This window comes from Lolium perenne, chromosome 6 (assembly GCF_019359855.2).
Source record: "Lolium perenne isolate Kyuss_39 chromosome 6, Kyuss_2.0, whole genome shotgun sequence".
Lineage (NCBI taxonomy): Eukaryota > Viridiplantae > Streptophyta > Magnoliopsida > Poales > Poaceae > Lolium > Lolium perenne.
In genome coordinates this window covers 26,371,591-26,385,386 of record NC_067249.2, presented here as the reverse complement: position 1 = coordinate 26,385,386, position 13,796 = coordinate 26,371,591, and the positions used below count along the sequence as shown (strand labels likewise).

Sequence of the window (13,796 nt, the reverse complement as noted above, 5' to 3'; positions counted from 1 at the left end):
ATCGCCGCGGACGGTCCGGTCACTTTGCGTCGCCCGCTAGAGCAGGACCCAGATGCATTTTTGGTCACGACGGACGCAAACGGTCGCTTAGCGTTCGTTTGCGTCGCCCCGTTGGAGATGCCCTTACACCCCATTGGAGATGCCCTTACACCCCGTTGTGCCGGACAAACACTTTCGTGGAGTTGGGGAGACAAAAGTGTTTCTATTAGAGCATCTCTAGCAGAGCCCGTAAAAGGGCCAAAACCGAAAAGTAACCGCCAGTTTACGGGTTCGGGATGAAAAATGGCGTCGATCAGTTACCTCAAACGAGGCAAAACCGAATTTATTTTTTCTGGCCGAGACCAAAAACCCAACTCGGCCTGTATTTGTAGGGGCTGAAGGAGCGAACTGAACATGAACCTCTACTCTTGGCTCGATGTAACTGCTTCCGCCGGTACATTCGTCGGAATCCAACTAAATTCGCCGGAATCCAACCAAATTCTGGCGAGCTCACGACGGGGCGGGGTGACCTCGCTGCGGCATGGGGCGGCACGAGCTCGTGGGCGTGAGCTCGCGTGGGGCGGGGTAAAGCTCGATGCGGGGCGTAGCAGACGAGGCCGGGCCGGGGCAGCGCGGGCACGACCGGATGAGGGGCGGCGCGGCGGGGCCGGTGCCGAGGAGGGGCGGCGCGTGAGGAGTCGGGCCGGGCGGGACGGAGCCGGGGCCGAAGCGCCTGCGGCGCGGCGGGTCCAGGGCCGGGGGCGGGCGAGCCCGGCGACACGACGCGGCGGGGCCGGGCGTGCGGGCGGAGCCGGGCGTAGCGGGCGGGGCCGGGGAGGGCGGGGCGGGAGCACGGCCGAAACGGGGCGGCGCGGGCGGGAGCACAACCGACTTGTGTGTGGTGGAGCAAGGAAGAAGAAGAGGAAAGGGAAAAAAAGAGGTCTAACACGTGGGTCTAGTGGAATATGCTTTATTACAGTTCTTTTACGGGTTCTGATCTGCGCCGGCATTTTTTCGACCCGTAAACACGAGCTCAGTGGTCCGAACTCGTGTTTTACGGTTCACATATTTACAGGCTCTCTGCTAGAGATGCTCTCACTTGGTAGGTTTTCATCGGGTCACAACACATTTCATTACCAAGAGATGCAGATCCATCCACCACCGGTGGCCAAAACCTGAAACCCTACACCTCCACCCCCAAATTCAAACCCTCAAAAGGTTCTCCACCCAAAGATTTCAAAATCCATCGGTGGGTTTCGGATCGGATAGGGCGCTCCTCCGTGTGACCGAAAAGGGACCCTACTGTTCACCTTGGGAGGCAGCCGCGCCCACCTCCGCTCGAATTCAAAAAAACCCCGCACGCATAAAACCCACCCACGCAGCCCCTCTCCCCTGCACTACACATCTCCATTTCAAAATCCACGCCAACTTCGCGTCCCCCCGCTCCCATCCCATCCAATCCGCTCCGCCCCCAAACCCTAGACGGCCTCCCGCCGGCCCAGATCCCTCGCCGCCCGCGTCGCCGCCCTCCGCGCTCCGATGGACCCCGCGGGCCTGCGCCCGTGCCCGCCGGATCCCGCCGGATCGGGCGCGCCGCCGCCGCCGCAGACGGCCGAGGTGGGTTGCGCTTGGCCGCCCCCCACCTGCTTCTAGTGTCTGGTTGTGCGGTGCTGACATCGTGGTGCGCGTTATCTGCAGGAATTGAGCGCGAGGGCGGCCGGGAGCGGCGGCGCGTGCGGGTCGGCGGCGGCTCCGGTGGTCGAATTGGGAGGTGGGTCCTCGGCGGTCCCGATCTGCGCTCGTCCCGTGCTTCTACTCTATCTAGCACATGCCCAACTGGAAGAAACGTAGCTTCGTTTCTATCTATCTGACTTTTCCCGTCGTGCTCGAGTCCTTAGTTGCCAGTCCCGAATTCGCCTGTAGAATTTAGAATTCCAGATGGAGCGTTACAGTTATAGGTGTCCCGAAACAGATCTACAGTAAGCTCGTATGACTGCACAAACGCCAGTTCTGGTCCGTACATGAACGCGTCCCTAGACGATTTTCTGAGTCTGTTAAGTTCTTACCTCAGATGTGTGAACCGGGCTAGCTCTTAGAGCAGCCTTGCTGGCAACTGAATTTAATGTTCTAGGAGAAGATGTGAACTGCCAGGCTGTCATTCTGCTTGAATCCGTAGCATCAAGTCCTGCTTTCGTTCACTGACTGAACGGAGAACTGAGATGACGCAGTACACTGTAATGTTTCAGGGCACAGATCTTAGTCTGCGAGTACATGGAATTTTCGCTAGCATTCCGTGTAGTTATAGCTCGTCATTTTCGTTGTGTTGCTTCTGTCGAGGAATAATAGGGCAGAATTAACTTACAGCCTTTCAACACATGCATCTGCCGGACGTGTTGCGATGTAATCCAGATAGCATTTCTGTTAACAATTAATTTGCTGTTGTACGAGAAGTCGATAAAGCATGCATGTTCTTTGGGACCTGAATTCCTTTTTACTATGAAATATTAAGAATTCATGCACGTCTCGTTTTCTTTTTTCATGTGTCATAAATACCATTTTGATTCCAATGTCTGGCCTCTTTGGAGTTTAGAGTTCTGCTCTTGTTATCAATCTCGGACATACTCTCTTGTGGCTGGATGAAATGGAAGCACGCAATACTATTCACTACTACAGCTCCATTCCAGCTTCAGTGGATTTAAAGTTGTTTTCGTCCATCACATCGTCATAATGTTGCTGCATTGTTCCCATGCCATTATTTATATTGACTGGATTTGCTTATGGAAACAACATACTCGTTTCTTTCTTGTGTTTGGTTACTTAAGTTTTATTTTGTAGCTTAAGCTCACTCATGCTTATCATCGCTTCTCTCTTGTAGATCTGAGGGTGGGGATTCTGGAATCTTCAGATCAAATAAAAGGATGTTTACATCCTGGTAATACCAAGGATATACCTCAATTTACTGTTGAAGGCGCCAGAAATTGTGAATATGAGGCCCCTTCATTGCCTCGGGCTGGTCCACTTCTTCAGTTAGAACCTGCTTGTCTGACCATGGGTCGTTCTTCGGATGCAGTGGTAGCAGAAAATTTGCATGAAACTGATCCTTTAGCACGTGGCAAGGAAAACATCAGGACAGACTTGCAACCTAAGCCTGATGCAAAGCACAATGATAATAGGATGAGTGATACACCCCTTGGATTGGATCTTAATACACTGGATCCTTCGGATCCGGCAGAGCTCAATCCCTTCTTTCCTTACAAGAAGCTGGGGCAGTCGAAAGTTAGTGATCCATCAGAATGTGGTAGTACAACTGGTGCTACAGGAGAAAGTGAGTCCCATAGAAAGTGGAGAGAAATGAAGCAGAATGGCTTCCTTTCTTCATCCCATGGAACTGCAGTAGCACCTAAGCCACGAGGTCGACCCCCCAAGCGGAAAAGGGATGATGAACTCAAGAGGAGCACTTTTACCCAGAATGAACAAACCAAGTTCACGAAGGTTGCTGCTCCCAGTGGCCTATTATCTGGGCTGAATCCTGGAATAATAAATCATGTAAGAAATAGCAAACAAGTGCATTCCATAATAAAGGCAATGGTACGCTCCGAGGAGCTTGAGAATGCATGTCAGCCTGGTTTTGCTAGCCAGCAATGTGAAAGAGGGAAAGAAGTTTCTGACAGTTTGATGAAGTGCCATTTTATGATGGAAGGTAATAATACAATGTTTCACCAAGGGCTGCCCACCACATCGAAGTTCCTCCCAGAGGTTGGTGACAATCTGAAATTGCAACTCTCATCAACAGTCACTATGGCTTCGGATGGGACATGCAGTACTTTAGCCGATGATGAATCTAAACATGACTACATGACTGTGCTATCTGTAAAGGGTATGCTCAATTCCTTAGCTCACTAATCATACATTCTGTGACTGTTGCACTAACTATTTATAGAAATATCTACATCTGACAGTTTTCTTGCCTTTCAATGACCAGCGGCTAGTGTTGCCTCACAGTGGCTGGAGCTCCTACAGCAGGATATAAGAGGGCGGCTTGCTGGTAATACTTCTACAGTCAAATTAAAAAAAATTCCAAAGTATAATCCAAAGTTGTAACCTATGCATTCCACTTATTTATGCTTCCTTCATCCTTGAAGCTCTGAAGCGCAGTAGGAAGAGAGTCAGGAACGCTCTTCAAACTGAACTGCCGCACCTGATGTCAACAGAATTTTCGTCTAACCAAGAGAATGAACCATCCATTGCTGGAGGTGGATCCACTGGAAAAACAGTTTCAGAAGCACATATTGCTCGGTGGAGGTCTCTTTTCGTTCAGATGGAAAGAACACTGCAGGAGGAGGGGAGGCAATTGGTGAGTTTATGCATAAGAGTATTTTGTGATGTAACAAACATTGTGGTATTGAATTACTGTTTATTCTCCTTTGGTGTTCTTGATATCTAACAGATAGTCTAGATGCATTCTCATTAACTTTGATCAGCATATATATCAAATTATGATGTTGAGATTTATGCTTAATTTCATGTTTGTAATATCAGTCTGAAAACAGTTGGCATGTCATGCATTCATACTATCTTTTGAACAAAAGCCTGCATGCTCATTAAGCTGCTCCGTTCCTGACCATGCCAATTACTTGAAACTTGTTGCAGGAAAATCGGATGAAGGAAGTGCAAGCAATGTTATTGAATTGTGATAAAGGGCTAACACAAGTGACCCGTGAGGCTCCATTACTAGGCCCAATGGCCGAACTATGGTTAGTTCATCCACCACATTTGACCGTAAATAATTTTGACCCTTCTGAACTCATGTGTAAAGCCATCTGTTGATTTATGGAGATAAGCTAACCAAACTGCAAAATAGGAAATGAACAACTAAGTTTCTGAAACTTGCGGCAAACGCAGTAAATTCGGATTTAACCACTGCGTCTGAAATTTGCGTTTGTGTTTTGCTTAACAACTGCCACTGTGTCTGCGCAGGAAGCTGAAGAGCCCGGAGATTTCCGAGAGCGAGTGGGCAGTGCAAGCTGCCGCGGCGTCGATCTACTCGACGTGCAACCTGGTCATGAAAGCCGAGAACGTTTCATGCTTCTGATCTTCAGACATTAGGATCTCGTCTGTCGCATTCTCCCCTATTTTCCTCTTACTGATCTTAACCTTGGCTTTGAGGTTTAGGTTCGGTTAGTTACCCATAATAGCCTAGGCAATCACCTCATTTTTTCCCCATCCATCTCCTTGTTGAGTATTGAGTGAAGTTGTGGTTTGTGCTGCTCCTTTGATGTAACGTGATGAAGCAACTGTGTGTGTGTGTGTGTCTGTTGTTACCAACTCACCAATTCTTTCACAGGCGTGTGAAATAACAAATTTGTTTGCGTAATTTCTTATGTCTCCTCTTGTTTTTTTTTTTTAAAAAAAATTCTGTGGTTTCAGACTCTTCTTTGGTAATTCCGACATAACTGAAAATTCTCGAAAACAAATGCTGAAAATTTCTCAAATTGAAATCTGAAGTAGTAGCTGCTGTTGTGTGGTCACTGGCAGGAGCTGGGCATTCCATCAGAAGTGAAATAGACTATGATCTGGAACATCACCCAAGATGTGATCATTATTTGTAATTCTAGAAAACTAGTTGCTGGAAACATGTCCTAAGAATGTGAGCATTTACTTCGTCCATCCCACAATATAGATCGGTGATAGTACTAACAAATAGACAAGCATAGTAATAAGTGGTTTAGGGTGAGCTCAAGAGCTAGGCAGCTACTACCATTGACAATCGGCCCCACAGATCAGTGAGACAGTTAGAGTGGAGTGGACCGTTGACCTAAGCGTGTGCCCCACCGGGCAGCCAGGCAGGGGCACGTTTAAACCAGCGTCGCCGCCGCCCTCGGCGCGGCCGCCACCATCCCATGTCCGGCTCCCCCAGCAGCCTTGTCGCGCTCCTCCGCCGCAACGCCGCCACCCCCGCCGTCGCGCTCCGCCTCTTCCTCCACCTCACCTCCCCGTCCTCCCCTCCTCCCGCACGCTCCACCTCCTTCCTCTCCCGCCTCCTCGCCGCCGACCCGTCCACCCACCACCTCCTCCCGCGCCTCCTCCGCCACATCCTCTCCCTCCCAAACCCCTCCCCGCAGCTCCTAGAGCTCCTCTCCGCCGCCACCTCCTCCCCGCGGCGGCTCCCTCTCGCCTTCTCCCTCTCCGTCTTCCGCTCGCTCCGCGCGCCGCCCACCCCGGTCTACAACCGCCTCCTCCTCGCCGCGCTCAGCGAGTCCCGCCTCGACCTCGTCGAGTCGCTCTACAAGGATCTCCTCCTCTCCGGCGCCGCCCCGGACGTCTTCACCCGCAACATCCTGCTGCAAGCACTCTGCGCCGCCGGCCGCATGGACCTCGCGCGCAGGGTGTTCGACGGGATGCCCGCCCGCAACGACTTCAGCTTCGGGATCCTGGCGCGCGGGTACTGCCGCGCGGGCAGGACCACCGATGCCCTCGACCTGCTCGACGCCATGCCCAGGATCAACCTCGTGGTCTGCAACACGGTGGTGGCCGGGTTCTGCCGGGAAGGCCGGGCGGACGAGGCCGAGAGGCTGGTGGACCGGATGCGCGCGCACGGGCTCGCGCCCAACGTCGTCACGTTCAACGGCAGGATCTCCGCGCTCTGCAGGGCCGGGCGGGTGCTGGACGCGTACCGGATATTCAACGACATGCAGGAGGCGTGGGAGCGGGGCCTGCCGCGGCCCGACCAGGTGACGTTCGACGTGATGCTCGGCGGGTTCTGCGACGCCGGGATGGTGGACGAGGCGAGGGTGCTGGTGGACATCATGAGGTGCGGCGGGTTCCTGCGGAAGGTCGAGAGTTACAACCGCTGGCTGTCGGGGTTGGTCAGGAACGGGAAGGTCGGTGAGGCGCAGGAGCTGCTCAGCGAGATGGCTCACGAGGGCGTCCAGCCTAATAGCTACACGTACAACATCATTGTCGATGGGCTGTGCAAGGAGGGCAAGGCGTTTGATGTCCGGAGAGTGGAGGATTTCGTCAGGAGTGGTTCGATGACGCCGGATGTTGTGACTTACACCAGTTTGCTCCGTGCTTATTGCTCCAAGGGCAAGACCGCCGCCGCCAATAGGATCCTTGGTGAGATGGCAGAGAAGGGGTGTGCCCCGAATTTGTTCACGTATAATGTTTTGCTGCAGAGTTTGTGGAAAGCTGGTAGGACTGCAGAGGTTGAGAGCTTGTTAGAGAGGATGAGTGAGAAAGGATATAGTCTGGATACAGCGAGCTGCAACATAATTATTGACGGGCTATGCAGAAGCAGTAAATTAGATATGGCTATGGACATTGTCGATGGGATGTGGAATGAAGGAAGCCTGGCTCTTGGCAGATTGGGTGGTTCGTTTGCAAGTTTAGTTAGTAGTGATTCTTCCCTCACCAAAAGGTGTCTTCCTGACCGAATCACTTACTCGACTTTGATGAATGCATTGTGCAAAGAAGGAAGGTTTGATGAAGCAAGGAAGAAGTTAATTGAGATGATAGCAAAAGATATTTCTCCCGATTCAGTTATATATGATACCTTTATTCATGGGTACTGCAAGCATGGCAAGACCTCTTTGGCCATTAAGGTTCTGAGAGACATGGAAAAGAAAGGTTGCAACCCAAGCACAAGGTCATACAACTTGTTGATTTGGGGATTTCAAGAAAAGCACAAGTCGGACGAGATTCTTGAATTGATGAGTGAAATGAAGGAGAAGGGGATTTCTTCTGACGTCATGACCTACAACAGCTTGATAAAATCCTTTTGTGAAAGAGGAATGGTGAACAAGGCAATGCCGTTGTTAGACGAAATGTTACAGAATGAAATAGTTCCTAATGTAACTTCTTTTGGCTTGTTGATTAAGGCCTTTTGCAAGCTTCCTGATTTCTCTGCAGCTCAGAGGGTGTTTGATGTTGCTTTGAGTACATGTGGCCAGAAGGAAGTGCTCTATTGCTTAATGTGCACTGAGCTCTCCACTTATGCTCGATGGATAGAAGCCAAGAACATTCTAGAAATGGCACTTGAAATGAGAATTTCCATCCAAAGTTTCCCATATAAGAAGATAATTGTGGGGCTGTGTGACATCAGTGAGGCAGACCACGCTCATAGTCTACTCAAATTGTTTATAGCTAAGGGGCATTCATTTGATCCAGCAATATTCATGCCTGTCATAGATGCATTAAGTGAAAGGGGAAAGAAGCCGGATGCTGATATGCTCTCTGAAAAGATGATGGAAATGGCAGATCGTAATGATGGTAATGTTACTGTTTCTGGTGCGGTTACCCCTAGAAGTGGGAAGCATGAACAGGACAAGTCTCCTGAAAGTGATTGGCATGCTCTCCTGCACAGGTATTATCATGATCGATTTTCTTGTTTTCTGTTTGCTAGAATCTTCTTTTGTTTATTTGGTTGCAAGTTTCTGTGACGCTTAGAATACAAATATCACATTAAATTTGATACTGTACAATAATCAAGGCACATGCACTGAGAAATCAGTAACGCAAACTACTCTTACAAGATAGTGAAGTCCTCACTATTGCTGTTCCATTCTTTGACCTGAGCTGCAATGACTAACTTACATTGTTGATGCACAGAGATGACAGTGCTCGCACGATTATGAAAATTACCAATAGAGTGCGCACTGGATGGGGCCAAAGAGGCAATGTATGCGGGCATAAACGGAAGCAGGATGACGACATTTATGTACTGGAGAACACTGGCTAAGTAAGTTTCTCTTCATTCTAGAGCCCTAAACAATAACATCATGGAAGTTTGAGAAGCTGGTTCTGACGGAAAGCATATGTTTTGCTTCAGTACGCTGATTGCTAAGCATGTCAACATGATTCTTGTTTAGTGCAGGCTCTTTTCAATTATGTAAATACCTTTGTTGTGTCTGCATTACCCAGGTTATTTCTGCTAGACAGTTGTTGGTTTGTACATTATTGAAACCCTAAATTTCCTTTTTACAAAATGGCTGGACCGTTGGAGAGAACAGGATAACCATTTTGAATTCTTGTTTTGCTGTGCAGGTGGGTTGTGATTAGTAAGAACGGCAACACTATCTCATTCTTTTGCTAGCGTTTTAGACAAAGCTGATGGTTAAAGCCATTTCTGAGGGGCCGTTGAGGAGACCTCATCCTATATCTGGTAAGTTTTGCAATTAATCACTCACTTGATCATATACTTTTTAACACTGTTTGGAAGCTCAAACTGTACCTGGTAACTGGTAAGCTAGTGGGTTACCTGGAATTGGCCCTTCAGGCTAAGAATTCAGTAGTTATTGTTATGGACCTAGCCTCAGTTCACAAGCGATTAGATTTGTCAAGTTACTTTTTTGTATTGAGTTCATATGCATTCTTGAGAATTTAAATCACTCTATGAGTTTTGTATATAGATAATTGATGTACTATACTACTACTGTGATGTCTAACTTCTAGCTTGGTTTGTTTCTGTTGTCTTCGTAATCCTTCTGACGCTGGGGTTTGCATAATATTCCCAATTTTCAGGTACCCAATGAATGAATAGAGATGTTAGACTATATATAGATTAGTTTTATCCCTTTAGGTCCGAGTGCTACTGATGAGAGACCAATTCTCCACACTGTTCTGAATGTTGATTGGTATGCTTGCATTACTATATGAAGTAAAGTTTGATTTGCACAGGTAATTTGTTCTGAACAGTCCCTTTCTTGCCTATTGCTGTGTAGAGATTAACCGGTGATCTGATGACGAATGTTGTACACATCAGCATACCCTGTTCCAGATCGCAAACTTGGTGAGCACTACTAACCTTATTTGAGCTACCAATTTTTTTTTGTTTTGTATGCATTTTCATTCTTAGAGTTTAACGTCTAGTACATGAGATGTTAGATACTCATGGAGTATATAATTAACAATTAGATCATGGCAAAAGTTCAGTTAATAGCCTCTGTTGAAAATTCAAAGGATTTACAAAGAAATTTGGAGGATTCTAATCCTTACGAATATTTCTTATGTGCATTGTTTGATTTGTAGGATTACAATCCAGGAATTTTTCCTTAGGTATCATTTGCACTAGGTTTGATTTGAAAATTTACATCCACTCTAACCTCTTGTGAAGAATCCTATGTTTTTCCTTTGCACAATCAATGTCCTTGCAATCCTGTAGTTACTTTTGGTAGAGAAGACATATTAGTGTAAATCAGATATTTTCACATTAATTAAATGGTCTTTCTTTAGAAAATAATAGACATTTGAGGCTTAATTTTTGTAAACGCACAATATTTGGTAGAGAATAATAAAGGCTGCGTTATTCCTTTTCTCTTCCTGCAGCAACTTAGGGCATCTCCAACCGGGCGACCCAAACGGACGTCCGTTTTGGGTCGTTTGGGTCGTCGCGCGGACACGCGGACAGCGTTTCGGTCCGTGAATCCGTTTGCATCGCACAGTACGCCCAACGCTCTGACCCAAATAATTATTTCGGCTTCTTCTTCCTAGTAGTACTAGTTACCACGCCGGAGGCCGCGCTCGGCACGCCACGCCGGAGGCCGCGCTCGGCACGCCACGCCGGTGAGCGGCCGCCCTCCTTCCCCGCGTCCCAAGCCCAAGCTCTCCGCCGGAGCTCGTGTCCTCCTCCTCCGACGACGAAGGGGACGAGCCCATGAAGGTCCCCAAGCTGGACAAGGCGGCCGCCGCCGCCAAGCTGGGCAAGGGCGCCACCGCCAAGCCGGATAAGGCCGCCGTGCGCGCCCTGTTCCGGCACCCACCGCGCGCGCCGCGCTCCGGGACCTCGACATCGAGGAGCGTACGAGCGGGTGCGGCGCGAGGCGGCGACCGTGCGGGCGGCGTGGGGCGGCGACTGTGCGATGGCGGCGCGGCGCGGCCGTCGAGGTGCGGCATGCGAGCTCGCCCTCCCCTCGCGGCCCCCGCCTCGGCCGGCCGCACCGGCAGCCGGCCGGCGTCCAGGCGAGGCGCGGCCCTGGGCGCGCGAGGCGAGGCGCGGGGCGTGGTGGGGCGGCGCTCGGCGGTGCGGCCTTGCAGGGGACGGGGCGGCGCGCGGCGAGGGCGGCGAGGCAGGGGACGGGGCGGCGCGCGGCGAGGGCGGCGAGGCGGGGACGGGCGGCGCGCGGCGAGGCAGGCACCGGGCGGGCGTCGTGGGGCTCGGCTGGCGGGCGAGGGCGGCGCGGGGCGCGGCCGTGGTGGGCGGGCGACGGCGGCGCGGGCTTGGCCGTGGCGGGCGTCGCGGCGCGGCCGTGGCGGGCGGTGCATGGAGGGGCTCAGCCGTGGCGGGCGGTGCGGGGAGGGGCTCGGCCTGGGCAGGCAGCGGGCGGCGGAGCTCCACAGCGCGGCGGCGCCGCTCATCACCGTTTCGGCCGCGGCGACCTCCGGTAGGGACGAAAAAAAAGGGCCATGCTTAGCAACGGGATCCTCCACGCGAGCTCGACGGCGGCGGTTGGCCGGCGAGCCTATTCCGGTGGGGAGCGATGCCATATCCATGGCAGAAGAGAAAAAGAAGGAGAGAGGAGAGAGAATGCTGTGCAGGCCTGGGTGGTGTTGACTAGTGTCGCTGCCGGGGTTTGGGAGGACACGCGCGGATGACAACGGACGTCCGCACGCGTCCGGCTCGCCCCAAATTACTCCCAAATTTGGTCCGGCTTTGGGTCGTGCCGGACACCACAGCTGTCCGTTTTTATTTTGGATCGGCCCAAACGGACCAATCTGATGTTCCGTTTGTCCGTTTGGGTAGCCTGGTTGGAGATGCCCTTAGGACTGTTGTGTAGTACGTCAGCTAATTTGTACCAGTGAACCAACCAACGAACCAACCAAAGGAAACTAGAAGTCTAGGACTAAATTACTTCGACACTAGAGTCCACGTGGAAGTTAGCTAGACGTCCAACAGGTATATATAAACCAGGAGTATTTCCACTTGGTCACTGCGTTGCGTGACAACTTGCTCTAGCAGCAGCCCCCCCTGGTGTTGTTCCGTGTTGCAAACTTGTTGAGTATCATACTAACCTGATTTGAGCTGTCAATTTCGTTTATTTTGTATGCATTTTCCTTTCTTAGACATGAGATGTTAGATATATAAATTCACAAGTACATTGTGAGAAAAGTTGAGTCCATAACCTCTGCCTGTAGAAACTGTAAAGAGACACTTAAGCCAGAAACCCCATATGCCGGAAACCCCATATGGAGCTCGCACTAAAGTCTGCCTATTTCTTAAAAAAATCAAATTAATTATTTTTGCACATAAAATAATTGAAAAAATATACATGCACTTATACATGTTTAGTATGCTCGTTTAAAAGTTTCATTGTATTATCTTGTCAGATGTGATCTACATAAAAAAGACAAACATGAGGACCAAAATTGAGTTTTTGAATTCCTATTTAGAGCCACATCTTTGCGTAACAAATTTTACACGTTCACAGAAATCATCGTTGATCGTTCCGTACCTGTAGGCATTTTTTTTGCTTTTAAATATGATTTTCGAATTCTCCAAAACAACGAGCTCAGTAGAGCTCGAGCTCCATATGTCTGCACTCTTCTTTTTTGACCCGAAATATATTTTTAGTGTAAATCAGATCCTGCTCTTATTGATACAATATTCATTTTAGCAAGTAATAGATTAGTAAGAGATATTTTGGGCCATTCATTTTAGCAAGTAGTAAATTAGTAAGAGATATTTTGAGCCTATAATAAATAGAAATATTTAAGGGTTACATATATTTAGAGCAGAATCTTTGGTAGAAATTAAAATAGGCCAGATAGGAAAGAATTACTGTTCTCTGTGTGAGTAGTACTGCGCCAGCTAATTTGCAGCCGGCAAACCAACCAATGGAAACGAGAGCTGCTTTGCTTTGACATCTGAAGATACTAGATCCATATAGTAGTATCATGTATATCATAGACTAGTATCATAGTTTTGCTATATTAATTGATTTGTAAAATCCGAATACAAATTTGTGTACAAGGTTTATTTGATACTAACTTTTCATGTGATGTGCGCTATGATACAGTATCTACCTATGATACTCTAATCTCCTTTCTTATCCATAATTACCTGCCACAACAGTATTTTTAGTGGGGCTAGGATGCATAATACTACTAGCTATGATACTAGCACTATGGCTAGCCTAAACTAGTAGTAGTATATCTTCTTGGTCCTCACGTTGCGTGATACATTAGCTATGCCTGCTCCCCACCACCGCTCCTCTCTGACCACAAACAACTTCCTTTCTGCCAACCGCCATTGCAACTTGCTATAATTGGTCTGTACTTACACGTGCTTGTGTCCAGGCCATCGTCTACCTCAACAAGGCAAAAGGGGAACGACGACGAGGAGCCTAGGGAAGATCTCGTCTATCAGGAATGGACATCGCCGGCCTCCCTTCCGACATCCTCGTGGAGGTGACTGCCAGAATTGCCGGGGAGTCCACCACGCCCCTCAACGACATCGTCAGCCTCAGGCGATCGTAAGTGTCCAGTCGCTCAATTCATTTCTGGTGTTCGTCCGTGACGTCGTGCCAAATACACAACAGCCGCTACAGCCTGTGCGTCTATCCTCTCTGCAGGTGCAAGGTGTTCCGCGACGCGACGGCTGCGAGGGAGGTGGGGCGGTGCATGGCGGTGCAGAGGGAGTGGCGGCTGCACTGGTGGGACAAGGCTCGGTTCCTCTCGGTGCTCCGGCGGTGCGCGGCCAGCGGCAACCCTGACGCCTCCTACATCCTCGGACTGGTAACGTCTGCCCACGCACGTAATCATCATACAGAGTTGCTCCATCGTTCTAACCAACCCAGCTCCTTTGCCAGGAGGAAATCTGCAAC

The 13,796-nt window shown here is 49.8% G+C and overlaps 2 protein-coding genes across 5 annotated transcripts; both read left to right on the top strand.

The window, feature by feature from the left end:
* Window positions 1-1,373: 1,373 nt before the first annotated feature.
* LOC127308540 (uncharacterized) lies at window positions 1,374-5,353 on the top strand. Its single transcript, XM_051339400.2, has 7 exons — window positions 1,374-1,596; window positions 1,678-1,750; window positions 2,855-3,856; window positions 3,962-4,024; window positions 4,122-4,333; window positions 4,630-4,733; window positions 4,957-5,353. The coding sequence occupies exons 1-7, from the start codon at window positions 1,519-1,521 to the stop codon at window positions 5,069-5,071; spliced, it is 1,647 nt and encodes a 548-aa protein (XP_051195360.1). The 5' UTR covers window positions 1,374-1,518; the 3' UTR covers window positions 5,072-5,353.
* A 468-nt stretch (window positions 5,354-5,821) lies between these two features.
* LOC127308541 (uncharacterized) lies at window positions 5,822-13,350 on the top strand. 4 transcript variants are annotated; one of them, XM_051339401.2, is made up of 6 exons: window positions 5,823-8,341; window positions 8,587-8,716; window positions 9,022-9,139; window positions 9,499-9,611; window positions 9,699-9,766; window positions 13,270-13,350. In XM_051339401.2, exons 1-2 carry the CDS (start codon window positions 5,880-5,882, stop codon window positions 8,714-8,716), a joined length of 2,592 nt encoding a protein of 863 aa, XP_051195361.1. In that variant the 5' UTR covers window positions 5,823-5,879; the 3' UTR covers window positions 9,022-9,139; window positions 9,499-9,611; window positions 9,699-9,766; window positions 13,270-13,350. The 4 variants fall into 4 exon arrangements, with proteins under 4 accessions (XP_051195363.1, XP_051195364.1, XP_051195361.1 ...); XM_051339402.2 differs by lacking the exon at window positions 13,270-13,350 and adding an exon at window positions 10,303-10,417; XM_051339403.2 differs by lacking the exon at window positions 9,499-9,611 and having other exon boundaries at window positions 5,822-8,341.
* Window positions 13,351-13,796: the final 446 nt, after the last annotated feature.